At 32.3% G+C, this 24,095-nt stretch overlaps 1 protein-coding gene across 6 annotated transcripts in view; it reads right to left on the bottom strand.

The window, feature by feature from the left end:
* BRINP3 (BMP/retinoic acid inducible neural specific 3) overlaps positions 1-24,095 on the bottom strand; it is a 383,505-nt gene that overhangs the window by 328,064 nt on the left and 31,346 nt on the right. Inside the window, exons 1-2 of one of the 6 annotated variants that reach the window (XM_054454141.1) lie at positions 20,260-20,444; positions 15,934-15,958 (exon numbers count right to left, since the gene is read on the bottom strand). The exons of the other annotated variants lie outside the window; for them this stretch is intronic. Coding sequence (XP_054310116.1) covers positions 15,934-15,958; positions 20,260-20,341 — 107 coding nt within the window. The 5' untranslated portion in view covers positions 20,342-20,444. Of the gene's footprint in view, positions 1-15,933; positions 15,959-20,259; positions 20,445-24,095 lie in introns of those variants that run through there. 6 annotated transcript variants of the gene reach the window in all.

The raw sequence follows: 24,095 nt of genomic DNA, 5'->3' as shown, positions 1-24,095 counted from the left end.
TCTTCTATGGGTTTTTACCTCTTCCTTTGAGAGCTGAAAATTTCTTTTTCATGTTATAGAATTCAATTTATTAAAAAAAAAATCACCACACATTTTAGTATTTAGGAATGGAACAGAGTCTAAGGCAGCCCCCAGTCCACCATTTTGACTTGAGTTTGCTGTTTGTTTACATAACATAAAGTCAGTGAGAAAGTATTAAATAAACATTATAAATATTTAAATATGTTCATAAGATAGTGTAGAATTTTCCTTCCATAATACTATGGCACTGGCAGCGTACAATGCCAAACATTATTTTACCTTTACTTATTTAGTAATTTGACAAGAAAAATGTTGTGAATTACTTTAATTTTTGACTTATACTTTATACATTCAATATAGCATAATCAAGACATTATAAAGAATAAAGTGTTATGAAAGAATGAACTATTTATTCAAATTTTTCTATTCACAAGTGAATTTCTCAAACTGTTGACTTCACATATTTCTCCCAACTCCTCCACCCCCTACCCTAAACTATCATACATATACACACAACTCCTGGCACTGGTGCTAGATGTAAGGATTTTATTTTTATCATTATGACAGTTTTTGTTTTACATTACACTATTTTTCTCTTATAGGGATTTTATAATTTTGTATCACTGTAATCCAATTTTAAGCAATGTGAAGCAAGTTTATGTTAACCTAGTTTCAGATTTGCTCATAACCTGTTCTTTTATTGACTTCGCATTCTTAAATATTACATTACATTTCACTTCCTAGTTGGTGGGAGTTCCACACATGGGACTTTTTTTGTTGGTATATATGTATTTTATTTTTGAATATAGTCCAACCTCTTATAGATTAAGAACTTAATTCTCCTGCCTCTTTCTACAAAAGAAAACTTCCTATGTTGTGAGTTCTAACCTTCATTCTAATTCTACTGTGGATATTACTTTAGTATTTTCTGGAATGTGTTGTTATATAGTCAAATTATTGAGGTCAGCATAAAATATACAAATGGTTACAGCTTTCCAATCATTCATAATCATAAGTATTGCCCCTTTGTTGCCCCTCTAGACCCATTAAGAGACGTCAGATCTCAGAAAACAATCTGATGTTGACAGAGGAGCATTTTAAAATTGGAGGTAGAGTCTTTGTACAAAGGGAAATACAGTGAGGAAAAGTGGAGAATGAACATTGTTAGTAAGATACTGTCATAGCGACTTTAAAGGTTTATACATTTCTTTAATTCAGATTGTCAAGGAGCTCGTAATGGCTTAGTATAACATCCCAACTTTGCCCCAGTAAGAAATGTCTTATAGAAATTTGTTCTAGAAACTCTAACTGGTAGACTACCTTCCTGCTGTACATATAAGAAAGAAACGGTGAACAGTAAGAGTAGTAGAAATATATTTTTGTAATCACTGAGAATTTTAGCGTTTAAAGATTAGAGCATATAAAAACAATTATAGAGAAGCTCTAAAAAATACCACAGATCATGGAAAACTAAATCTAGAAGTCTCTGAAATATTACCTTTAGAAAGTCAATTTTAGAAAGCATTTTCCTTTCTAACAGAAGGAAATGCCTATATTGTATCAATAGTATGCAAAGAAGTAAGTATGATGACATGGCCTGTTTGAAACAGCACACCCTGAGAGGTTAGGAGAGTCAGAGAAAGAAAACAGGATCCAATTAAAGGGAAGGGAAGATGAATAAGAGGAAAAATTTAAAGGAAGCAAGAACTGCAGCAATAAAATAAAAATCAGATTGAATGCAAACACAAAGAGAACTGACACTTCAAATAGCAAGAGATAAAGGAAAATATTGAAAATCTCGGAATGCAAAAGAAAAGAACAAAGTTTAAAATAATGACAGACAATATAGGTGACAGTTTGAAGGTGATATTTTGGAGAACAGAAGAAGGATATGAAACCTATGAACTGAAAGTGTTATATAACAGTTTACATAGATATAAAATAATTGATAAAGTTAGATTTAAAAGATTTAGATGAGTTGAAAAGAGATCTATACTTGTACACTGAAATGATTTAACAATTTCAAAGTAATACCAATTACTTAAAAACTCAGTAGACTGATGCTGGCAAGCACATAGATTTTGTCTCAACATAAGCATAGCATACCTCCTAATAAATGAACAGTGTTTTCATATTCTCAATCAATCTCTAGTGGCCAATTTATTTCAACAATGGAGAAAGCTCACAGTATGCTAGAACTAAGAAAGTGCCAATTCACTTGTTTCAAAGAAGTGTGAATTTTTAACTTGCAAAGAATGGCAATTCCTTCTACTATGGGTCTGTATCAACATATTTAACACGGAAATATTGCATATTATGGAAAAGACTTCCAGTTCACCCCTTTTACTAGAAACATGATCTGTAAGCCAAATAAAGTAAAATGAAAAGAGGCTTAGCCACGTATAATGTTGCACAACAGCTAAGTTGGCAAAACCTTTGTTTGACCTTAAATAACTATACTTGTTAGAATTATTTCCAAATCAATAACCATTAGACCCAAACAATGTTGATTTGTGCCTTTCTGAAAGGTAAATGGCTTAAACAAAATCATTGCAATAAAATCTTCCTCTCTAACAGTATTCATTTCAACAGGAAGCCAATAAATCTGACTCTCATGAAAAGCCAATAATTAATGAAAAGCCAATAATTAATAAAAAGCCCAGCATTTTATTTTTAATCAGCAAAAATTTAAATGCATTGGCATATACAATGTCAGTATTGCAAAAAAAGTTCTGCAATTATATTTTGATATGAATAACATGCTGCTTGAACAATGAAACATTCATATCTTCAATATTATAATAAAATCTGAGGATTGTAAAAGTTCATATATATCCTTTATTTTGGAAATGTGTAATGAAAAAATATATATCCAAAGCCAGAGTATAATTTCGAGGATTGTTTCTCAGGGAAGAAGTAAAATTTTCCCAATCTCACCTTTATGTAGACTATATGCAAATACTATGCCATTTTATATGAGACTTGAGCATCTCTAGATTTTGGTATCTGTGGAGTCCTGAAACAAATACCCACAGATAACAAGAGACAACTGTAATCTACACTGTATGTACTATGCCCAGAAAATAATAAGACAGATTGAGGGTTTCTTACCCAAAATGCTTGGGACCAGAGATATTTCAGATATTGGTGTTTTTTGGCTTTAGGAATGTTTGCATTATGCTAATTGAGCATCCCTAATTCAAAAATTCCAAATCCAAAATGCTCCAATGAGCATTTCTTTTGATTGGCATGTTGGCACTCAAACAAACATTTTAGATTGTAGAGCATTTGGAATTTCAGATTTTTCGATTAGGATGCTCAATCTGTAGAAGGAAATACAACAAAACTTAAATTTGGTTGTCTCTGGTGGTAGGGTTATCAAATTATTACAATTTAAATATTTATACAGAGCCGTGTTCCAAACAATTTTGTTTCTTCAAAGTTTTCATCAGTTTACAATTATGCCTATGAATACCAATTAATTAATACATTAAAAATTAGACTTGTGTTATGAGTATTATAATTTTGAATTCTGGATTAACAGAACATTATTTTGTAAGCAAGTTACTTAACTTTCTTTCATACCTCTTGGGGAGTCTAAATAATACTTATTTGGGAGATTACTGTAAGAATTAAAAGATACAATGAATATAAAATAGCCAGTTCTGCCTGTAACATAAGAGTAATCTCTACAAATGTTGAATTTTTTTAAGGTTAACTCTTATCTTTACACTTCAGGTATGTATTTGTATACTATTCTTTCTAGTGCTAAAGTGTTATACCTTTGACATTAAAGACTTCGTGTATTACATAAAATAAAATTCTCAGATGAGTTTTGAAAACACTTATATTCCTCTAATTTCTATGGGTATGAAGAAAAATTAGACATATTTATAAATAGCATATGTAAAATTGGGTTCTCTAATATTTGGTCAGGGTGCTTGTGTCTTTTGATTTTAAATAGAATAAAGAACATGACTCTAACGTCTTATTTAAATAAACTCTTGTGAATTTTAAACTCTTTAAAATACTCTGCGTGCACTCACTTAGTATTAAAGTGAGTACTAAATACAGGCCTTATTAAAGAACTACATGTAAAAATAAATAAATAAATCATACAGATAAAATCAATTTTGTACACCCTTTCAACAACAACCACTCTGTGTGATATTTATAAAATAGTTGAATGTAAATCACATTTCTGAAACAAGTTTTTATTTGAAATGCACAGGGAAGTCTCTTTTTTAAATGATTCACTTGTGACTCACTGTTAAAGGTAATAATTGTTTATTAATTAATGAGCATGTAAAATATTTGCTAACAACATTTTTTAAAATGAGGGTTTGGGTGGCAAAGAAAAATCCCTTAGAGCCTCAAGAAGGAGTGCAGCCTTCTGACCTATTTAGATACCTGGTCTTCAGAACAGTAAAATAATAAATTGCAGATTTTTATTTTAACTTTTATTTTAAGTTCAGAGGTACAGGTGCCAGTTTGTTACACAGGTAAACTTGTGTCATGGGGATTTGTTGTACCAATTATTTTATCACCCAGGTATTAAGCCTAGTACACATTAGGTTTTTTGGGGTTTTTTTATTTTTTATTTTTTTCATTTTCTCCCTCCTCCTATCCTCCATGTTCCAAAAGACCACAGTGTGTGCTCTTCCTCTCTATGTGTCCATGTGTTCTTGTCATTTAGCTCCCAGTTATAAGTGAGAATATGCGATATTTGGTTTTCTGTTCCTATGTGACTTTGCCAAGGATAGTGGCCTCCAGCTACTTTCAAACAATCTCTGCAGTGCCAAGAAGTAAAGAGATTAAGACAAGGCAAATACTTTTTTTTCCTCAGTAGGAAAAAACATGAGAATAGTTTTTTGGTTATGAGATATTGGCAATAAAGTGGAAGAGATCGAACTAGAAGGTATGCTTTTCCTGAATAAAAAAACAAAAAACAAAAACAAGAATTTTCATTAACACAATCTCTAAATTGCGTTGTTTTAAGCCATTAAGTTTGTAGTAATTTGTTAACAGCAACGACAGAAAACTAGTTTGTCTATTGATACTAAAATATACTATGAATAAAAATTATTTTAGTTTTTATTCAGGAAAAGGATGCCTTCTAATTCTATCTCTTTTTCTTTATTATCAATACCTCATAATCCTCCCCCAAAAAAACTTGTATTTTTTTCTAATGAAAAAAAGTATTTACCTTGTCTTACTCTCTACCTGTTGACACTACAGAGGTCGTCTGAAATTTCTATCTTGTTTGTATTCATTTAAAACACAGTGCAATCAAGATTCTATCTTTAACACCCACCAAAAAGTGTTCTTTCAATTACTTCAATTGGCTATTTCCCAGTTATTCACTATTTAATTTAATAAAATGCATATTATTTCGAATGTTTCCAACACAAAGCAATAATGAACATTTGAGATGATATATATCCTATTTACCTTGATTTGATCATTATACATTGTATATATGTATTGAAATATCACACGTCACTCCATAAATATGTACAATTATTATGGGTCAACTAAAATAATACTAATAAAACAAACGCATATTAAACTTATTGCAATAATATTTTCCAAGTAAATTTTTTTGAAATACAATTTAAAGCATTTAATTGGATTCTCAATACATGTTTGTTAAAATCAAAGCTTAAAGGCCTTAGGTTTAAGATCACAAAAATATGTTCAAAATAACCTTTTTAAACTATTGCTGAAAATAATGGAGGAAAATGTTGAATACTTGCTATAAATCAGATGCTGCTTTAGCTACTTTACATTTATTCATTCAGTCAACATACATGAAGAAAATGTAAGATTTGTGAACTCAGTTCATAATAAAGATACACAAATTTAAACAAGCTGTCACTTTATAAAGCCATTGGAAGCAATATTAAAATTTAGAATGCATATAATTTTTTGTCTTTATAAACACTTGTTCTGCAGATATGTCAGTGCCTGTGGACAAAGGCATATGTGCAAAGATACTCATTTCAGCGTAGACTGGAAAGAATTTAAATGTATAGCACTAGAAAAATGTTTTTAATAAATTGTGGTTTTTACATACTTTGGAAACTACGCAACCACTACAAAAAATACGGTAGATTTTTGTATAATAAAATCATGGTTTCCCCTAATAAAGAACCAGTGAGTTGAGAATCAGTGAGTTGAGTTCCAAAATGAGATGAAAACTTACTTTTCAGCAAATATAATTTTGCACTGTTTGTAGTAGACATATTCATTACTTACTGTAAATATTATTCTAATTGTATCAAGTTATCTAAAGATTTTTAAATTTTACTTACATCTTTCTTTCTTCTTTTTTTTTTTTTTTTTTTTGTTGTGAAGGAGTCTTGCTCTGTCACCCAGGCTGGAGTGCAATGGGGAGATCTCAGCTCACTGCAACCTCCATCTCCTGGGTTCAAATGATTCTCCTGCCTCAGACTCCCAAGTAGCTGGGATTACAGGAACCTGCCACCACGCTTGGCTGATTTTTGTGTTTTTAGTAGAGACAGTTTCACCATCTTGGCCAGACTGGTCTGGAACTCCGGACATCAAGTTATCTTCCCTGCCCACCTTGGCCTCCCAAAGTGCTGGGATTACAAATGTGAGTCAACGCCCAGCCAAAATTTTAATTACATCTACCTGGTTTTTAAAGGGTTACCTTACTAGTATATATTTTTATGGTCTCAAACATATATTTAAGGAACATAACAAAACATAATCTTGTTACATGAGATTCTAGAAATATTTTATATCTATAGATACTTTCTTGACATTTGAAGGTTAGGACATTTCTAAGAAAAACTGGTTCACTTTAACCTAATCTCATCTGTTTTTCCCCATGAAGATGTCAGCATTAATCACAAAATATAGATGTTTACTTCAAATTTGACTTTTACCAGAGGTTAGGTGAATCAGAGAAAACACATTTTCAAACATCTCAAGTCACTCAGTTTTGCTCTTCATTAGGCACTTCGCCAGCAGTCAAATTTGAGAGGGAGAGGGAGATAGAGAAAGTGCACAATGTGATTAAAAGAGAAAACCATGACAGAGAGCTAATTGCTAATACTGCTTACAGTTTATTACTTATTCTTAGAAATTAGATAGAACACAGGTTACTAGAAATGAAGGATTAGTCAAGGTGAATTAGCAAAATATAGGAGGGAAAGATTCAATCCTACAATGTGGGGCAACTTTATCTACATTTCTTTGCACTGAGGTAAGATTTATACAAGGGGCTCAGTGTGCCTAAGTCAGATGGTAAAGTTCAGAGTCCCAATTTTGGGTAGAGAAATAACGTATGCAGAGGGAAGAAGTCAAAGCCTCATAGCTAAATTGTGTAATTGAAATATGTTTTAGTATTACATGTGAGTTTCTCTTACCTAAGCTGTGCAACTTCAACCATTATAAGGGATAATTTCCAATTCTCAAAGACATTCAAAGATCACCAGATTCAAAAGCAGTGATGGCATACTACATTTTCTTCTCAGTGTGAAATGTTGGAAGTATTGACAAAAACCATAATTTAGCTTTATGAGGCAAGGAATCCAATTGCTGTGGTTCTCACTGTTGGAGTCAACCTATAAATTGAAACAGTTCAATCCCAATGTAAAATTTATAAGAAATCAAATTAATGGTGCTGTAAACTACTTAAATCTGTTTATCCTGTTCAAATGATAATTGTATGAAGTTTTTTTTTTACTCATCAAGCTTATTGTTGAGTAATATAATGTCCCATAGAAATACAGGATAATGTGGTAATTACTGGAAGGTCTCAGGAAATAGGTAATTTATGACATACTACGTATTAGCTCTCTAGAAAGAATGTTAGCTTGAGGACCATGACTAAAAGCATAGTGCATTTTCTGAATTCTCATAACATTATTTTTAATAAAAATAATTCCAGAAATGTAATGAAAATTTGACTAATACATTTAGTATGGCTATTGCTTAATTAATTGATTGTAAATGCATTTGATTTTCTCTATGTGTAGGTCACCCTCAAATATTTGTATGCAAGGTTAAAAGAAAATATCCAGAAATGTTATTTTGTAAGTGTTCTTGTTTATTTTAATTGTTTTTTAAATTTATTTTTATTTATTTATATTTTTAGACAGAGACACTCTCTGCCGCCCAGGCTGGAGTGCAGTGGCACAATCTCAGCTCACTGCAAACTTCATCCCTGGGTGAAGCTGTTCTCCTGCCTCATCCTCCCTAGTAGCTGGGATTACAGGTGTGCACTTCCATGCCCAGATAATTTTTGTATTTTTAGTACAGATGGGGTTTTACCATGTTGGCCAGGCTGGTCTCAAACTCCTGACCTCAAGTGATCTGCCAGCCTCGGCCTCTCAAATTACTGGGATTACAGGTGTGAGCCTGGCCTTGTTTATTTTAAAATAATCATATTAATAAATTATTAAACGGAAAAAGGTGAAGATTTCACTTCAAATGAAAAAATCACTGGGGAAAATGAACACACCCATGCTCAGAAACCGTAGAAGCAAACCACAGTTTTTTTAAGAGAATTTTCTGCTGTGTCACTGTATTTGTTTTTCTGCCAGATAATGCAAATGATATCAATATTAATCTGCAATATGATGCATTTTATTCTAAAATGTTATTCAAAAGCTTATCTCTAATGCTGAAATAATTCATAAGAAAAAATTGTTTCTAAACTTATGACCTCTAATGTACATTTATTTCACTCCAAAATAAGAACCAAATAATGCTGTTAAGAGGACTATACTAAAGGTACTAGGAGAACACCGTAACAAACATGTTTGTATATACACACAAATAGGAAAAATGGTGCATTAGAGATAAACAAAACTGCAAAAAACAAATATGTAAATCCCTGATCATTTTTTATAAAACGTAATCTTTCTATCCATACTTTACTACTGCCTTCATTCACGAGTCAAATTATGGCCCACTAAATATAGCTTTCTTACCTAAAAAATAAAAATTGCATCTTCAACCCAACAGTGCAGTCATGAAATTCTACTCCAATTGAAAACAATGCAATTTCTGGTTGCCATTTAGAGGTATATTTCTTCTATTTCCAAAATAAGTTAGTTTAAGGGCCATAACATGCAGCTGGCAACTTATTTGTTCAAAATTTTCCACTCACCCTTGAGCCATTAGAGAATGGTGATATTCAGAGGCCATATCACACAATACAAAAGTGAAATCCATGATTTTAAATTATTAAGCTTTAACCAACTATCCATCTGAAATTTCCATCCTCTAAGGCACCATGTGTGTTTTAGTGTCTGTAATTTCAGCATAAAAGAACATGGCATTTCGGGGCTGACACTTTTTGAACAAGATAAGAACTCTCTGCTTTTGCCTATTGTTCTACTGCCACGGTAAGAGGTGGGACTGAATTAAAGCTTCCGAGTCTACAGGACCAAATAGAGGCATGATCCTGTTTTCATGTTTCTCAGCTGAACACTAATTTAATCCATCTGTGGATATTCATGCATTTGCCATTAGAACAAACAAAAGAATGGATCTGGTACAGTTTAGGATTAACCATCCAGAAGCTGAAATTTACCTAAGATTCACACTTAATGGTCATATATGTTATTTGGGACTGTAGCAAAAGATTAGTTGTCTGTATTAATCAATTATAAACATAGTCTATGTTTGCTTTTAATTTTTATGAAAAATACATAGTTTATGTTTCATAAACATATATCCATTATAATGTTAAATTTATTGAAAAGAAATAGAGACCAAAAAAAATCTATTTTAGAATACGTTGTTTTGTTAACCTAGTTATCACTAATGAACTGAGTAGTTCGGAATATTGTTCCAAATTAGAACTAAAGAAGGTGGAAGTTTTTAGTTTTGTTCTATGGACCCCTGTCCACATCTTCACCTACTTTTCATAGACCACTGCAAATATTACAGCTGCTATCTTCTTTCTGCTATTATTCGCTCTGTAATCCATTCTCTTCAGACTGCCAAGGAACCTTTCAAGAAGTATATCAGATCAATCAATTATACTCTGATTATAAACTTTCAATGATCTCCTACTGCATTTGGAATAATACCTGAACTTAACTGTGGCATTGAAAGCCTCTACGATCTACTTTCTGGGTTCTTATTAACCTCATCTAAGAATAACACCCTCTAACATCATGTTCCTTGTCTTCCAAGTCCTTTTTCTGATGAGTGATTCTGCTATTTTCTTTGCCTGGAATGTGTTTTCTTCCCTTTCAGCATTTATATGGCCCAACCTCATATTCCAGGCCTCAGTTCAGTATCACCTTTCCAGAGACACCATCTCTTACTATAACCCTTTCTAGACCCATTTCTATTCCTATTACTTCCCTTCTCTGTTTTCCCCTTTCAGTTCTCCTTATTCTCCTAGCAGCAATGGTCACAATCCGAAATTATTATGCTATCTACCTATCTACCTCATTCCATTGTCTTCTGACCTGCAATTTTCTGAAAAGTAGATATCAATCTTGTAATTGCTCCTTCATATACTTTTTAATTTTTGTTTACAACATAAAGGCTATAAGTTTTGGTCATGCTAATTAACATGTTAAATTTTTGCCACTTATAAAGGTGAGAAAAAGATGTGTGTGCTGTAAGAAGTTGAATTATATGTGTTCTTGAGCATTTCTAGTCTGCTAAAATATGAGCTACAGAAAGTTCTCTATTATCCCCACCCCAGTTTTCTGCGAAATTAGTTACTTTGGTTAAAAATTATAACTAATATAAGTAGTAAAGACCACACTAGGAGTAATATTGTCAGAGTAAAATAACCATATGTCTTTTTGTTTTACCAGCAAACATTAGTTTCACCTAAAGAAACGGTTATTTATTTATTTATTTATTTTTATTTATTTATTTTGAGATGAAGTCTTGTTTCATCACCCAGGCTGAAGTGCAGTGGCCAGATCTCGGCTCACTGCAGCCTCCACCTCCTGGATTCTGCCTCACCAGCCTCTGGAATAGCTGGGATTACAGGTGCCTGCCACCACGCCTGGCTAATTTTTGTATTTTTAGTAGTCACAAGGTTTCACCATCTTCGCCAGGCTGGTCCCGAACTCCTGACCTCGGGTGATCTGCCCACCTTGGCTTCCCAAGGTGCTAAGATTACAGGCATGACCCACCGTTCCCAGCCCAAAATAATGGTTCTTTAGGTTTCTTTGTTGTTCTTTTTCAAGTTTTTTTGTTGCTCTTTTTTACCATGAGACTCTTTTACTTTCTCAGGACTTATTGAGGATCCCAAAGAGCTTCTGTCTATTTAGGTTATAATGATAGGCATTATACTATAGACATTAAAGCTGAGAAATTTAAATATATATATATTTATTGTTTCTCTTAAATATAGAAAGAGGAGTGCATTTCATATTAATGTAAATAACATCTTACTATTATTATAAAATTACTTTTGACCTTTCAGAAGCCCCAAGATTTGTCCTACTGTAAAGTGTCAGTTCCAGAATATGAACAAGCACCATGAAGGTAAAAACTTGGAAAACTAATTTTATTTGCCTTGATTTATAATACCCAAGCCTGAAAAACTATGAACGTGTTAAATATTTGCAAAGTTTGTTCAATTTGATGGGCTTCCTTCCATGCTATACTAAATAATGTCTTTGCCCCTAACGTAAAAATTCTAAATCTTTTGTTTAATCTGCCTAGATAGCAGAGATTTGGTGACTTAACAGTATAATTTCTGTGCTCTATGAAGACTTCATGCTGCTTCATGATGTCCTTGATTATTTTAGATGGAGAAAATAGAAAAAAAGTGTAGTTTGTTTAACTTCTTTTTGGAATGGTTTTATTATTTGCATGCAACAAAAACAAATTTCCTGATCAATGAAATTGTTCCTACTATGAAACTGCATCAGTCCTCTCACATTTGAAAGTTATCAATAATGCATTAACACAGCCATTTTAAATCTCTATCCTCTACAAATATTGTTTTATTCTGATGCTTGCCTGAAAAAGGTATATAAACTACCAGCCAGAATGTGTGGAATAAGATTGAGCTAGATACTTCAAACTTTTGACACTTTAAAAAATAGACATTTGGCTAAGAGGTTTTTGAATAGACATCACTTAGACAACTTTCAGATTATATCACTGAACCGTGTCAGGATTTCCAGAACTCATTTTTTTTTGAGGCAGGGAGAGCTTCTTGAGATTGATAACACAAGATCGAGCAGACCAAAAAATAATTATATAGGAATAAGTGAACAAATTAGGAAAATGTTATTATGGTTAGTTGGTTAGAATTATTGTTTATTTTATATTAATGTTTAATCTTCTAGATAAACTATTTAACCCACAACAATGTCATGATGTATGTTTTTGTAAACTAAAATGTAACATTTTTAAATGACATCTAATTCTCACTGGCACCCCAGGATTCAAAATCTGCTGCTGTCTCTACTTTTCACAGCAAGAAGCTTATTTGTATGGGTAAATAAAAACTTGTCCTCCTTCTTACCAGGATTTAGTTCAAAATCAATTGTACAACCAAACCTTACCTGGAGTACCATACTTGTAGCATGACAAGTTTATTGTTAAAGAAAGGAGACACATGGCATAATCTAAGCACATCTACCCTGGTTATATGATTTTATGGAGGCTGCACTTCCCATAGCCTTTGAGCTTTTCACAACCCTGTGAATTTTAGGTAACTGATAAAATGCAAATGATTTTGTCCATAGACAAAATAGATTTTGTAAGGTAGGGAGAGAATCATTTTTTTCCCTATGATGGAGTAAATTAGTTACCCATCTGTTTGTGAATTCACTTCAGTATTCCTGATTGAATTATCCTTCGATCCAGTTATAATACTGGTCCCACATCAATGAGTTAAATAAAATTTTTGCCCTGCTTATTTCATATTTCTAGGAAAGTCATAATTATACCCTATTTTTAAAGTTATATTTTAACATATGCATGAATATGAGGACATCATTTGGCCTAGTTAGATATAGACAAATGGGAATTAAAGGACAATTGAATCAGAAGCATATTTTTTGTTGTTGTTCTGTTCTGATTTTATGTGGATTAACCAAAGGTCAAAGAGGGAGCAATTAGTGTAATGAACCAAACCATAGGTGGACAACGCCAGAGCCAAGGATCTTAAAATATATGTGGTCAACAATCTTAGAAAAGGACAATAATCCCACCATCTTCTTAGATAAAAATCACCCATACCTATGGGACAAACTTATTCAAGCTACATTATAAGATCCAAAAAAAGAGTGAAAGGAGATCCAAATTTGCATCTCTTATCATTTTTGAATTATAAATAGCAAATATGTGGGACATATAACAGTGCATTATGATCATTTTTTTAAAAATGATCTTACATAAAATGTCTATCCTTAAATAAAATTATCTGAATAATTCATCTCATACAATATAACAAATAATTAAATGTAGGAAATATGCCTGGTTGAAAATCATATCAAGCAAATAGAATCATGAGACTCAATTGGCTCAATTGACCATAGCTGAAAATAAGCAGATAAGTTAATCTGAACTACAGACACTGGGTGCCATCTGGTGGAAGCTCTTATTGTGTCATTATTGTATTTATTGAGCATATGTTATGCACATGTCTTTGTGCTACATCCTGAAACTATAATAATAAACAAGATACTACATTTACTCTCAACAAACATATAGCCTTGGGTAATACTATCAGATACGTAAAGCAATTGCAATATAAGTTACATAAGTTTTACAATATCTGCCCATTTTATGAAGGCAAATATTCACCTGAGTATTGCTCAAAGCAATCTGTATAATAAATATTGTTTAAACTGGAGCCTTCTTTAAATGGTGGTTTTTATATTACCATATTTTCATTAAAAAGTAAATGACTTCCATGGATTTTTTCAGCAAAAAATCAAAATATGAAATATTTTGAAATTTTACTTGTGAAAATACCTGGTTTCTAGTTCTTTTATCCACAAAATAGATAGAAGACCTTGGACAATTTATTTAACTTTTTGGGCTTTTGTCCATTTCCAACAAAACCACAGAGTTGTGAGACACAAACAATCTCCATGCAAACAACCTACTGTCTACATTAACATCTTAATCGACATTAACTTTATCATTCCAGGAAATTCTTGCCTAGGAAGGTAAGTTTCAAATAACTTCACTTAATCCTTCTTTTGCTCTGTCCAGTAATCCTAAACTATCATATCCAGGGTCCTTATCTAATCCTAATGAAGTCTTACATTGCCCACATTAATAAATCCACTTAAAAAAACATAAAACCTCAATTAATGTTTCAATTTTCCCTTCTCCCCTCTGCCCTACTACTAAAGTCTCTATTATGGTAATACACTCACGTGCCATGGTAAGAATAAAGTCAGCTTTGTCTTATCAACAGATTGTCTTGATGTAATTTGGAAAAGTAAATATTCAACAATTTCATTATTTGTTTAAGTAATTTTTATGCTTACCTTTGAAAATGTTTAATGACTTCTTGGTATATAATTTAACTGTTTAAAAATACATGGAAATGCAATTAATCCATTTACTTTTATGTTAATAGACTTGTAAAATATAACATATATTGTAGAGGAGTTAAGGAGTTAATATTTCAAAAGATAACGTTCTATGGGATTTTGTTAGAAATTTTTCCTTATAATTTATATAGTATAATTACAAAAGTAATTCTAAAACAAATATCAGTGGGTTATATTTATGTATAGGTAATTTGAAAAATTATAACTTCACTCCTTAAGATTTCACAATAAAATCAAAACTGTAAAATGAAGATTCCAATAATCTCTAAAATATCTTCCCATATAGGGAATAATGAATAAAGAGGAAATGAAGAGTATTTCAACTGAAATCGGATAAAATATTTTCCCATCCCAAAAGTTACTATAGAATCATTCTTTAATCATTGTACAATATTAAATGTAACCTTTAGCTGCTTTGACAGTAATTATAAAAAAACCTAAAATATTTTTATAATTAAAAACTATAAAAATAACTAAAATATTATACAAGATCATCTCAAATATTATTTTTAGGTTTATATTTATTTATTTAGATATAAAATAACACTATCAACAGTTTTTCTCTCTATCTCTCATCACTTCGCTCGATATATGTAAAATAGGATAATATAATGGTCACAAAATTAATAAAATTTTCAAAATTGCATTTTCAAAAAAATTAACTTCCTGACTCTGACTTTGGGGAAACTTATACTGTAGCTATAAAAAGTCATCATGAAGCTTGACTTGTAGCTTATGCTGACTTTGAGGATGTTTTATATGAAATACATAAGCATCTTAATATTAAAGCCACTGGATAATTTTCACAAAGGTTCCCACTTTAGAAAATTTTGATATACACTAAATTTAATTCCATAGTGATTAGTGAATGGCATGTTAGTTTGAGATATGTGCTGTGTCAAGCAAAAATGCAAAGGTGAACAGAGAGTTACCCTTGACAATAAGGAGAAAGGCACTAACCAAGGAAGAGTAAATGTTCCCTCTCAAGATGCCATAATAGTGACACACTACCAGTTATCAATGTAGATTAAGTGACACGACAGGAAGAGTAAAGGATAGGTTAATATCACCTCTATTGTGGAAGTTGTTCTCTTTCACAGGATTCAATCTCAGACCCCAGAAAGATATTCCACTAGTATTTTCAGGCCTCTCTATTTTCATTTTTGTCCCCAGTTGCCTATGACAGAGTAGAAACTAAAGAGCTCTTTTCTGATTTAAGTTTATTCTTTCTACCTACTGTGTCTAATGATGTCATTTTCAGAGTTGTGTGTCTACGTGGGAGAAGACCCAAAAGGGGAGAGGTGTAGGTGAGTGTGTTTCTTCCCTTTTGACTCTGATACAATGCAGGCCAACAGACATAAAAATAAATGTAACTTACCCTGCACTCTTATCTTCCACTCTTCCTAGGAGAGAAAAAAGTGTTGCTCATAAGTAGGCATAATGTTCATATGAATAGTAGAATAAAGGGAAAATGAAGAGTATTTCAACTGAAACTGGGTATATTAATTAATCAATTAATATAATGTGTTTTTTATATAACCTCAGTGCCTTACTTTGGTTTGAATCTCCAGTTTTAATTTTGAAGTGTTAAATAACAAAAGCATGGCATAAGACTATTTTATATTTAACCAAATAAATCATGTCTTTAAAAACCAGATCAAAATTTTACTCCAAGGCAGAAGAAACAGCATCTAATTCCAAATTTTTGTAAGAAGGTCTGTAAGAGTACGTGTGTGTGTATGTGTACGAGTGTTTGAATGAATTAATGGTAGAAAGATGTTGAGCTGTGTGGTGATCTAATTAAGGGGCATGACTGGGGCCAGAAGTAGAAGACAGATAACCTAAGGTCTATACAGTAAAGCTGAAACCGTGAACAGTGCCAAGGAAGAGAATGCAATGTGAGCCTAATTCTTAACAGATGCCAGAAATAGAGGTAGAAAATTTGAGTTTTTAAGTAATATTATATTAACCTCTTATAATGTCAATAATAAATTTTCTTTCCTATAATAAAGCATTCATAAACAATGGCAAAAACAGGACTCAAGCCATAAGTTCACATGTCGTAGGCAAGTTTTTTAAATTTTCATTTTGATTTGACTGAAAGGGAAGAACTAGTCATAGTGCATTAGTTTTCACAGAACAATACTTTGAATAACCACTTTAATATAAGATATGCTAACATAACAGACTGTATTTCTTTCAGTAGTTATCAAAAATCAGATTTTTAGAAAGGTATAATGTAGTATAAAATGTATTCATTGATTGTATAAAGTTTGATTATAGGAAACAGCTATTTGTAAATTTTGTAAAATAAAAGAAAATCCATTCATATGATTTGCTAAAAATATAATCTATGGGAAGCCAACAATGGAAATTTCTTTACCATCTAATACGTTTTATTCATGTCTCTTGCATTATTTGAATCGTTTCTCTTTTTACAAGCAAATAGGACTTATCTTGAAAAAAATTACACATGAATTTTAGAAATTAGAAAAATTTGATATCTTTATGTTAAGCCACATTGTTCATTCAATATAATTATGTAAATCACTAAACTATACTCAAAACAATTTAAGTATTGACCTTAAAGAAATAAAACCTGCAGTCAATTCTACGGCATATTTAGAAACTTTTAATTTCTATATACAGTGATGTTATCCTACATATCAACATTATCAAATAGATTATGTCAGAAAGGTGACCAGTAAAACTTAATTATAATGGAATGTCATAGTGAGAAATAAACTTAGAGAATTCCCTGTCATCTTCATTTACTAGATGAGGACTCAAAGACACAGAAGGCTGATAAAATTTCATACATTTGTACAAAGAGTAAATGGTCGATAAAAGCATGAAACCTCAGTTCTACAATGTCAACTTATCTCTCTATCCAACTATGTGTTGTTCTCACCTCTACAGTCCAAATGAGCTGGATTAAACTGACATAATACAAAAATAAATAATTTAACTTGTTAGAAGTCAATTGGAAAATAAAAGATTGAAAAACTTATCAATGAATTGTGAGGACTACAAAGTCACAACCTAAGTAAACATTTGCAAAGTACTGATGAGAAAACAATTCTAATAAAAAACTGAAATCTTTTAGAATACAATTCTAATATACAAAAAAGAAAATGAGGGTCCTAGATTGTATTTTTATAGGCTTTAAAAGTTAGATTAAAAGAAAAAAACAAATAGTGAAATTCACCTATTTTCTCCTTAGATGGGACTGCTAAACTAATAAAGCAACAAGATCAGTCAGTATTCTGTAAAATACTTGAATGTTATGGCAACATTTGACTTGGTCAAATATAATATCCTAATAGAGAAGCTAGAAAAAAAAAAACCTAGAAATTTATACAGATCCACAGTGCTGTATCTGAAGCCCCTGAAGTCAAATGTGCTTCAGAGTTCAGAGTTTTCCATATTTTAGAAAGAAATGAGGAACACACAGTGTATGTTATGTAATATTTTCAATGGAATGTAAGGCAGTAACATAGAATCAAGTACATCAGCATCCTTGCAATAAAAGGTGAATATCTGCATTCAATACAAAAATAAAAACTATATCTCACATCTGTCCAAGTCAGGGCAGGTTTCAAAGCAAAATGTGCTAAAAGAAAATGGTTCAGTTTCAAAGCTTTGGAATTTAGCAATTTACATAAAGGGCTTTGAACCTGTACAAAAAGTTGAAATTTATCTAATTATTGGAGGTTTCTCATTATTTAATTGAGGATACATTTTTTATTATTATTCTGCTAAGATATTTGTCAGTGATGCAAATGAATACGTAGGAGCTATTCCTTTAAAATGTGCATATTTGGAATAAACCAGTATGTTTGAGTATAATTTTCAAGAAAAGAAAATTCTTGACAGATTTCTCAAATGGGTCAAATATGTTATTATTGTTTTGAATGAGATATGGACACATGCAATGCTCTCAAGAGTAGGAGAATCTAGTTCTCCCTAATAGTACTTCAATAAAAGAGAACAGTAATGTGAAGTCTGAGTGTTATCATTGGATTAAACATTGAAGAGATAGAATTGGGATAGGATTAGAAGGTACACTCTGGAATGTGGTTTGTTCCCAGTAATTTGAAACATTTAAAGAATGGTTAGATGATCACTTGACAGTTATAAATGGGAATTAGAAAGCATGAGTTAAACATCATTACTTTGAGTAGATAAATTTTAATGTCATTTTCAATCTTTAGAATCTTTTGTTTTGTTTGGGAAAAAAAACAAAACCCTAAATCCTGAAACGCTCACTGCAAAAAAGGATTATAGTCTGTTGCTTTTTTAATTGATAAACGTGGAAATGTATTCTAATGAGTGTTAAACTTACTGTTGTATTTTAAAAATTTACTTTCATATAATGGTTAAGTTTTGAAAGATTACATTTCGTGAGAAAATACTTTATGAATTTTAATGAGGTATGTTTATTTAAATCTAATTTTCTATTCTGTTTTGGGAAATAGTTGTGTGTGTCTTTATGATAAGACCGTCAGCAAATAAGGCCACAGCAAAACAGAGATTTTGCTAATTTTTTAAGCCTTTGTTAATTTCTGGCTGACAAGAGAGGTAGTTTAATTAGTTAGCTACTAATATCTGTTTAAATGAGCAGCCAGGGAACTGTCTATCACAATAAGGATATGCAAAGCCCAGGCCATTCTCTTTGACTCTTTTCAACTATTTCAAAAGAGAAGAGACTAGATAGATTCTACCTATGTGTAAATGAAGGGAGAATACTCAAAAAGTAATCACACACACGTAAATACTTAACATACTTTCGACACAAAGTAAGAAAATTGGATTTAAATAAAACAAGTAAGGTACTTACGTGTGTGTGTGTGTGATTACGTGTGTATGTATTTTCTTCAAATGTGTGTGGTTACTTTGTGTGTATTTTCTTCATGCCTCTGTGTGTGTGTGTGTGTGTGTGTGTGTGTGTATGTGTGTATGTAATTTTGGGTTTGAGGTATAGGTGCCTTAATAATAAAACAGTGAAATACTTTCAAATATTGTGGAAGCCTCTGTATCTTTTTTTTTTTTGGCGACGGAGTTTCGCTTTTGTTGCCCAAGGCTTGAGTGCAATGGCACAATCTCGGCTCGCTGCACACTCTGCCTCCCGGGTTCAAGTGATTCTCTTGCCTCGGCCTCCCAAGTAGCTGGGACTATGGGCGTGCGCCACGGCACCCGGCTACATTTTGTATTTTTAGTAGAGATGGGGTTTCACTATATAGGCCAGAATGATATCAAACTCCTGACCTCACTCGGCCTCCCAAAGTGCTGGGATTATGGGCGTGAGCCACTACGCCTGGCCAGCCTTCTGTATCTTGACTAAAAGAAAATATTTAGTCTCTACTAAAAATATAAAAAATTAGCCAGGCATTGTGGCGGGCACCTGTAGTCCCAGTTACTCGGGAGGCTGAGGCAGAAGAATGGCATGAACCCGGGAGGCAGAGCTTGCAGTGAGCCGAGATCGTGCCACTGCACTCTAGCCTGGGCGACAGAGCGAGACTCCGTCTCAAAAAAAAAGAAAAGAAAAGAAAATATTCAAAGAACTCTGAGCATCTTTAAAGGGAACTGAAGAGTATAAAACATTCCCTTTCCCTAGTTTAAAGTATCTCTGCTACTGGCAAACAAAATGGACACTCCGGCAAACTGGGGTGTTCAAAGTTGAAACAGAACCAGGCAGCCATACCTGCATGAGAGAGCAGTGGGTCACAGACTCTGCATTCCCAGAAAGATGTTGTAAAAGTATCACAGGACCTCCCTTTCTGCATTTGGCTTGCCAGACCAATGTCTGTTATCCTTGCCAAGATAAACTGAGAGGTGAACCACCCCCACCACCAGCAGTTGGAAACATCTGTCAGCAACTTCTAGTTTGGAGTTTGGAAACCAACCAATCAGAACTTACCTACCCTGGCCAATCAAGGCTCAACTTGTATCAACCAATCAGGACTCAGCTGCAATGACCAATCGGAATTAAGCAAGCTTCATTCTTTCTATAAACAGACCTGATTGGGAACGTGGACAGGAACTTTGCTATAAAACATGAACAGTCAGCCAGGCGAGGTGGCTCCCGTCTGTAATCCCAGAACTTTGGTAAGCCAAGGCCGGCATATCACCTAAGCTTGGGAGTTCGAGACCAGCCTGACCATCATGGAGAAAACCTGTCTCTACTAAAAGTACAAAATTAGCTGGAGGGTGGTGGCCCATGCCTGTAATCCCAGGTACTCGGGAGGCTGAGGCAGGAGAATAGTTTGAACCCAGGAGGTGGAGGAGGTTGCAGTGAGAGGACGACATTGTGCCATTGCACTCCAGCCGGGGCAACGAGAGCAAAACTCCGTCTCAAAAAAAAAAAAAAAAAAAAAAAAAAAAAAAAATCCCTTTGTTCTCTGGAATGAATTTTAATGGGGTGTGTTTTATTTAAATCCAATTTTCTTCTTTTGTGTACAAAGGCTGTTTCCCAAGTTTACAAACCATTCACTGGTATAAAGTCTCTTTCCTCAAATTTCAGAGAACTTTTCTTCATACCAATAATCAGTTATTAGCTTTTACATTTAAAATAAAATGGCTTACTAATATATTTCCTAGGTTTGTTTATATAAAAATAGTATGCTTTTTATTTATTTATTATTTTATTTATTTATTTTTTTAGACAGAGTCTTGCTCTGTCGCCAGGCTGGAGTGCAGTGGCTCGAACTCAGCTCGCTGAAACCTCCGTCTCCCAGGTTCAAGCAATTCTCCCGCCTCAGCCTCCTGAGTACCTGGAATTACAGGCGCGCACCAGTATGCTCAGCTGATTTTTCTATTTGTAGTAGAGACAGGGTTTCACCATATTTGACAGACTGGTCTCGAATTCCTGACCTCGTGATCCGTCCGCCTTGGCCTCCCAAAGTGCTGGGATTACAGGCGTGAGCCACCGCGCCCAGCCAAAAATAGTAGGCTTTTTATATTGCCTTTGTTTACTGGGAAATTTGGAGAAATAAATGAATGGAATATTTAATAAGATACGTACGTCCTTTGTGTAATTTTTTTCAACCAACATTTTTTAACATCTTTATATTATCACATATCATGTCAGTAAGAGAAGCAAGTTCATGAACAAATATTACTAATTAATTGGTGTAAGACTGTTTTAGAGGCTGAATTTTACTGGATAATTATTACATCCTAAGGCAGATTATGGAACTATAATTCGTATTGAAAATTATGGGGAAGTTAAAAAATTTACTTTGGGAAAATTAAAAAAATAGGCAGCTTAATTTCAAAAAACCGAAAAACTTGCTACTTCTATAAAGATTGGTCTAATTACGGATATTGGATAAATTAAAACCTATTATAAACCATAAATACTCAGTACACATTTCAGCTTTAACTTTAAAACTACAATTTGAAAATGAGGGTCTAATCTTTTACTTTCATTCACAGGTGCTTATTAAAATGAAAGAGATATTATAACTTAATCTTACGACTAATTTATTTAAACTCGATTAAAAAATATTGTCATTAGCATTGCTATTTTATTTTTATATAAAAGCAGAAAGGACATAATGAATGTAATTTTAGAATCTTTTGTAACTTAGTGAGAAACATCATAATGCAAATCACTTTTTTCTCATTAAATTTCACTTAAGTATACACGCGCATACACACACGCACGTGCATACACACACACACACGCTCAAGAAAAATGTCAGGGAACACTTCGAAGTGTTAAAACCCAGTTTTTTCCCTCTAATTTTCAAATTCACATTTTTGGGATGGTGCCCGTTAAAAAAATACATATTAGCAATTCAAAAGCTCCAGAAGAGTGAAAACAAAAGAGAACAAGCCTGATAATTCCGGCAATTTCACTTGGAAGAAGACCACAGAGATAATGAAAATGAAGAATTAGAGTGCTTGGCAAAATGGGATTAGACAGAGAAAAATAATCAAATAAAGTATTTGTTTAAATGCCAAAACATCATAATTGTTGTTTCCTATTCTGTAAATAATTGTGTTAACTAGCAATCTTGTTTATTTTGTCATTATAATAGTAACAAACATGAATACACTATTAAACTAAAAATTATTACTTATAAATTGCTTTAATTATTACAAAAGCACATCTTTTTAATTTATAGTAACGATTATACACAATTCTCATTAAGAACTGGCTCTTCTGACAGTGGATTATAGTTTCTAAACTATTTATATTTCTATATTATTTCTGGCTGAAATTTTCCCAATGGCAACTGTATATTTCAGTTGTGAATTATAATTAAATAACAAAAATTAAAACGTATTATATGGTTTAATCTCAAAATTAGAAATATAGCAATATTGTTGTTGAACACATATATTCAAATTATTTTGGTTATTAATGTATTTTGATGATTATTTAAAATCACTACCTAGAATACGCCTCTTAATTTATCATTGCACCAAGTGTGTTAACAGTTAGTGTAGTGATTTATAGCAAACCAACCAACTAGGGTAAAAAGCGTCCTTCTTACTATAGCTTCTTCAATATAACATACAAGAGATAGGAAAAAATTAGATTGGTGGGGGAAAGATAAGTAATTACACAATTTATGTTCCAATATACACAAAGAAAAGTATAAGCGATTCTTCGATATTATTTATGAAGAAGTATTTGTAAGTGATTTTGGCAGATAAATGCAGATATAAGAATTAACCACAGTATACTTTTGTTTTAATGCTTTTAACCTATTTGTTCTGATGTTTCCATTTTGCTTTTGATATCCAAAAAACTGAACTTTATAGCTCAAAGGATCCACAGAGATCTAGTGCAGCCTTAATTTTACAAATGAGGAGACTGAGGTCTGAGAAATTAAGTTACAAAACTGAGTGAATACTGTTGGTTTTTGTCAATGACTGAAAAAAATGCATGCCTCCTTGCTTATAGTCAAGAGGAAATATTTTCATTGGGATGCGCATTGGTCTTTAAATCCAGCATATCCAAATGCGAAGCCAGTGCCTTTGATGGGTGAACAACTGGCTTGCTCTAGGAAATTAAAGACAGATAGAAAGATAGAAATAAAAAGAAAAAGTGTATAAAATTAAATAAATAAAACAGAAAGATGAAAATGTTCTGTCTTCCATGTATTCATAATTTAAGTTAGAAGGTGATTTTAGTGCAATATCATACATGAAAGAGAAATTCAGGGACATGAGGGGCAAACAAAAGTTCAGCATGTTTTTGTTTTTATTTGTGAATATGTAAAATGGAAATTATTAGAGCTATTTATAGGAGTAAATAAGATAACATGAAAGTACTAATTACATAATGAAAATATAATATTTAATTTCGATCTCTTTTCCTTTTCTAGTAGGGACTGATAGATATAGACCAGACTATTACCCTATATATATAGTGTAAAATAGTATATGTATATATATATAGTGTAATTTTTTAACCAAAATTTTTGAACATCTTATATATATATATTTGTGAATAGCTTATTACACACTAGAAATAAGATGTATTCATTTCTTTTTAATTTCTTAAATAAGAAATAATTCCAATCT

Source organism: Pongo pygmaeus, chromosome 1, assembly GCF_028885625.2.
Source record: "Pongo pygmaeus isolate AG05252 chromosome 1, NHGRI_mPonPyg2-v2.0_pri, whole genome shotgun sequence".
NCBI lineage: Eukaryota > Metazoa > Chordata > Mammalia > Primates > Hominidae > Pongo > Pongo pygmaeus.
The sequence above is the reverse complement of the archived record's forward strand: the minus strand, read 5'-3'. Positions and strand labels throughout refer to the sequence as shown.